General features: G+C 35.3%; 2 protein-coding genes across 2 annotated transcripts; both read right to left on the reverse strand.

Moving 5' to 3' along the window:
* Positions 1 to 942: 942 nt before the first annotated feature.
* LOC111919823 (receptor-like protein EIX2) lies at positions 943 to 1,806 on the reverse strand. Its single transcript, XM_023915395.2, has one exon. The coding sequence runs from the start codon at positions 1,804 to 1,806 to the stop codon at positions 943 to 945; it is 864 nt and encodes a 287-aa protein (XP_023771163.1).
* Positions 1,807 to 1,922: 116 nt separating this feature from the next.
* LOC111919834 (receptor-like protein EIX2) lies at positions 1,923 to 3,908 on the reverse strand. Its single transcript, XM_023915405.1, has one exon. It carries the CDS (start codon positions 3,906 to 3,908, stop codon positions 1,923 to 1,925), a length of 1,986 nt encoding a protein of 661 aa, XP_023771173.1.
* Between the last annotated feature and the right edge of the window lie 1,648 nt (positions 3,909 to 5,556).

Consider the following 5,556-nt stretch of genomic DNA (forward strand, 5'->3'; position numbering starts at 1 on the left):
TCTTAAGTACTTTGTTTGAATCACGTCCTCTAATATATATGATCGTTGCTTGTGTCATCTTATTAAACCTCAATAATTGTTAAGATAACCACATTAAAGGTGTCTAAATGTTTGGGAAATTTTGAATACTAAAATAAGAAAATTTTAAATAGTGGAATACTAGATTAATATGCTTCGAATTATGCTAATCACTAAAATATTAAAAAAAAAAAAGTTACACATTTATATCGCAAAAACGGATTTGCACAACAGTCCTATGAATAGCCGGACTAAAAATTTGCAATCTATTTTTGCAAAAAAATTTGCATATTTATAAAATATTTTAAAAAAATCACAAAAAAAGTTATTGTGCAGAATATTTTCGTAAACGTCATTTGACAATCACTTGTTTTGCAAAATATGTGGTCATTTTTTAATAAACGTGTACAAGATGGTCAGTTGGTGTCCAAACACCTCTGATTTTGATCACTTCATTGATCTTCCTTATAATTATGGCATTGAAATGTACTATGAATTTAAGCTCCAAAAAAACTATATTTGATAGATGAAAAGCAACAAATACAGCAGCAAAACAACACAAGGTTAAACCAAGATAGATTAAAAAAAAATAATAATAAGCCATTACCTAAATCCTACTTGGAGCCATGTTAATTAAAAGAGACAAATGCAGCAGCAGGTATTTGTGAGAGCAGAAGCAGGTCGAGAGTTACATAGCAGTGCATTTCATGTCAAAATCCAGCCACTCATAGGTTTTGAAATTCATTTCAATAGTAATCAAATAAAACTGGCTACTTGATCTTGTATAAAATAACAAATCCAACAAATATTTTCAAAACTGACACCTTTAAACAACATCCATATTACAAACACAAAATCCAAATACTAGTATAAAAAGCAAAATATCAATATTAGAAACCAAAACAACCATTGATTCCCAAGGATCTATGCGGCATCTCTTCCTCTCTTGATCTTGGCAACTCTTACCATGACTACAACGTATATATTTTCCATCATATCCTCAGCAAACTTGAAAAGTTTCTTTGACCACTGTTTCTTCAACAACAGAACTCCAATAACCCCCCAAAACCCTGTTGCAAAACCACAAATTATGTCCGCATATAACAACCATACATTGATCTGCTCCTCAGCTGCTTTGTTTTTCTTTTTGATTGTTGTTGGGTGTTCTCCTGGATTTGAGCAATTATTAGGCAGTGGAGGTCCACAGAGATTTTTGTTCCCTTCATATATCGATGGATCAATCAGGGTCTGCAGTTGCCTTCCTGTTGGAATTTGTCCTGACAAGTTGTTGTGTGACAAATTCAAATGGCTCAAAAAAGTCAAATCTGCCATGCTCGGAGGGATCACACCAGTCAACTTGTTTCCAGATAAATCAAGAGAATTTAACTCTGTCATATTTCCGATGTTGTCTGGAATACCCCCACTGAGATGATTATTTGACAAATTGAGACCCACCAACAGGGAAAGTGCAGTTAGCTCGACAGGTATTTCTCCAACAAGTTGATTGCTCGAAAGGTCCATGTTAAAAACCATATCCCAAGTTTTTGTATATTCAAGATCAACACCTTTCATGACCTGATCAACATTCTCATCAGAGTCGAAAGAGGGAGGAGCAGAGTACCTATATCCGCCATCATTAACCATGGCATTCAACTCTCCTAGACAACGAGGAATATGTCCCTTTAAGTTGTTGTGTGCAACATCCAAAATTTGAAGATTTGAACCTTTACACAAATACTCGGGAATTCTTCCGGTGAAGTTGTTCTTGTGTAACCTCAAAACTCTCATATATGAAAGTGTTGCTCCGAACCATTCTGGTATGTTTCCAGACAATTTATTATTACCCAGATCTAAGATACTTAAACCTCGTAGATTACCCAATTCTCGAGGAAGTTCACCAATAATTAGTTATCATTCAGTTTTAACCGCTCTAAAGAATTAGGAGCCATAAAACTTGGAATTACACCTGACAGCTGATTTGAGCTAAGTATCATGGTACGCAAATGTTGCAGATTCTCAAGACACTTGGGAACCTGACCGATTAACCTATTTCTGGAAAGATCGAGATACTCGAGATCCGTCCTTCTGCACAATGACCTTGGAATTGACTCGTTGAAAAAGTTATTTTCCAGAAATAATATCGGAAATTTATAGTTCCGACCATAAGTTTCTCCATTAGGAAGGTTTATCAAAGGTCCGTTGAGTTTGTTGTGGGAGAGATCTAAGTAACCAATGATGGGCATCTTCCGCAACCATGTTGGCAGATGTCCTGAAATTGTAGTATTAGACAAATCCAACACATGAAGGTTCCTCTGATTTCGAAGCCAATGCGGAAATCTATTTGTGATATTGCAAGAACGAAGTAGAAGAGATACCAATTGGAATGGAGGTATCCAGTCACGGGAAATATTGTATCTCAACTTGGTGTTAGAAGAAGTATCCAAGTAGTTCAATATTGAAAGGTTGGCAAAATGGGCTTCAGAAACTACTCCTTCTAAAGAGTTGTTAGAGAAATCAAGATATTGAAGTTTGGCAAGTTGCCCAATTGAAATTGGAATAGTCCCATTTAACAAATTTGAAGACATGCCAATGAATTGTAAAGATATATGTCTTCCTAGAGATGTTGGGATGGGACCAGTTAACCAATTGGAACTTAGATCCAAATATGTTAAAGTTGCTAGATTTCCAATGGATTCTGGAATTGAACCATTCAATTGATTGGAAGAAAGGTCAAGTTTGGAGAGATTTCCAAGGTATGCAGGAATGGGACCGGTTAACTGGTTAAAGGAAAGATCAAGATCTATAAGGTTAGGTATAATAGGAACTGATGAATTCAACATGTTTCCTGAGAGGACAAGGACTCTTAGGGAACTCATATTTGTGAAAACAGATGGAAATGGGCCTTCTATCGAATTTTGGCTGAGAACCAGATGTCGGATGTTAGAAAGTGTGCTGAAATTATAACGAGGGGAAGATAAATGCGTTTTATCAAGCCCACAAGATGACAAATGCAACTCTAATAAAGAAGGAATCTTGCTTAGCAAGTTAGCAAAGTTCCATGTCCGACTAAGATTAAAGTTAGAAAGATCCAGGAATGTTAAGGTTGATGACATGTTTTGAAGAAATCCAGGGAGTGGCCCGTTGAAAGAATTGAAGCCAAGATCCAGGTGTTTGATGTTGGGAAGTATTCTACTCAAATTAAGAAAAGGACCAAGATCAACATCGAAAAGTCTACATCCCCACAAATTTAACACTTTTAAGGAAGGAATCATGTAAAACAGCATGTCCCTATTTTGTGCTTCGCCAAGATATACCAGACTCAAGTCAAGATGCTCAAGTGACAAAAGGCCAGAAATCCATGTCATGTCGTCTACCATCGGCTCATAACTGTCTGAATGGAGATCAAGAACCTTTAGATTAGAAAGGTTTCCAATGTGAGGAGGAATAATACCTTGAAAACCAGCTTGAGAAAGATTAAGGTGGGTCAGCTGTTTCAAGGACCCAATGAACTTTGGGATGCGGCTTCCTTGAAAATCATTCCCACTCAAATCCAAGGATTTCAGATGTCTCAACTCTGCCAAAGAAGACATCATCTCATAACCAACTAAGTAGCCTTCATCATTTCCCATGAGATGAAGGCTTTCCACATCTCCAGTGACAGTGTCACAGTGGATTCCTTCCCACAGGCAACAGTCATTACCAATCCATGATGACAACATTCTAGAACGATCTTCAACACTGTCTTTGAACTTGAGAAGAGCGAGTCTCTCTTTCTCAGAGCAAACAGTGAGACTGGTATTTCCATCACCCAAGCAAGTATATGTGGCTCCTGCAAACAGAAAACCACATACGAAAACGAGATGGAGCCCCAAACCTCTCGGATTCCCCATTAGCAATCGTAAAGAAATTTAGAGATTGGAAAACTAAATTGGAAGTAGAGAGATGAAGTGATGAGTTGCTACAATGAAGGAACTGGTTGATTTAAAAAGCCATGCAAGAGTTAGAAGTCAATGACAGAATTATATTGTCGTGTGTGGTCCTATGGCTAATTTGTTGTTCTTTTGATCAAAAAAGTGGTTATATCTGGCCACAAATCTTATAAAATATAAACGGAATAAAACACAGTAATTGACAAACAAACATTTATATTCTCGAGAGATCAATGACAAATTAGAATATTTTTGTAAATGATTAACAAAGTTGATATATCAAGCCCGATAGAGGATAATTACGTTACATTGAAATTTTCTTATTGTTCAAGGTTACCAGTCAATTTGATCACAGGTTAGTACATAATTAAGAGTTCTATTTAGTTTCATAGTAGACCTCCATATGACTTTGAAGTCAACAAAGTAGCCCCCACAGTTCCCGTATATGTTTTGTCATTATTTTCTGACACCTTAATATTGCATACAACATTTGGTCTATTTTTTTATTATTGTTTTAATCGGACACTCAGATGTAAAACATTGTTTCTTAAAATACAAGGTTAAGGCAAAGCATCTTATCCACTTGAATTAGACAGAATTTGGAATGAATGAAGTCAATGAAAGACTTGTATTATTGGGTGTGGTCATTGGCTAATTGTCTTTATCTTGACCAAAATAAGTGGTTTGTGACCAAGTCTATTCCCCGTTGCATATGCAATTGTATGTGGCCAAAGCTTTTTACAAAATATGAATTTAATATGACACAATATTCGACAAACAAGCATTTATATTCTCGAGAAATCAAAGATAATTCATAATATTTTTGTAAATGATCAATAAATAACAAAGTTGTTGTGCCAAATGCATTACGGTTGTGTTAGAACTTAGATGTGACAATTTTGAACCATCTAGTTGGAAATGGATAAGATTATACTCTCTCTGTCTCAAAAATATTGTTCACAGACAAAAAACAAACAGATTAAGAAAATATTAATTATCACCAACTTTATTAGATGAAATGACAGTCGTACCCTTTTGTTGCATTTAATTTCATGGTAGTTGCATTTAATTTCATGGTAGTTTAACGAAAAATGAAACATGGACTATTAATATGGGACGGATACGGAGTATTTCCTAACAGTTTAACGGGTAAAATCTTAGCCTTGTCTAAAAGTGAAACCATCTACATAGTGCCAGATATAACATTGTACTTTAAAATTGTAGCTTATTTACATATAATATGTTAAGTTTTCTCTATAACTATATATTTAATTTTCTACTAATTATATAAAGAATTCAACGATTGCACCACGGAAACCGTTATTTCAAATGAAACCGTTGTGTCCGCTATTTTAGTATGTGACTATGATAGTGCTTAATACAACATACTCATACGACGTCTCTCTTGATACCAAAATCGACCATTACATGAAACTCCCTGTAATAGAAACATGTATCATGTAAGACCCAATCCCGAGAGCACTATTTAATCAAATCGAGAAATATCTTTATATGGATCAAAACAATGTCAAATGAGGTGCAATCGCCTTGGTGAATATTTGTTGAAGTAAGGCTATACAAGTTGTTCTATCTAGCCATGCATTTTTAT

This window comes from Lactuca sativa, chromosome 8 (assembly GCF_002870075.4).
Source record: "Lactuca sativa cultivar Salinas chromosome 8, Lsat_Salinas_v11, whole genome shotgun sequence".
Lineage (NCBI taxonomy): Eukaryota > Viridiplantae > Streptophyta > Magnoliopsida > Asterales > Asteraceae > Lactuca > Lactuca sativa.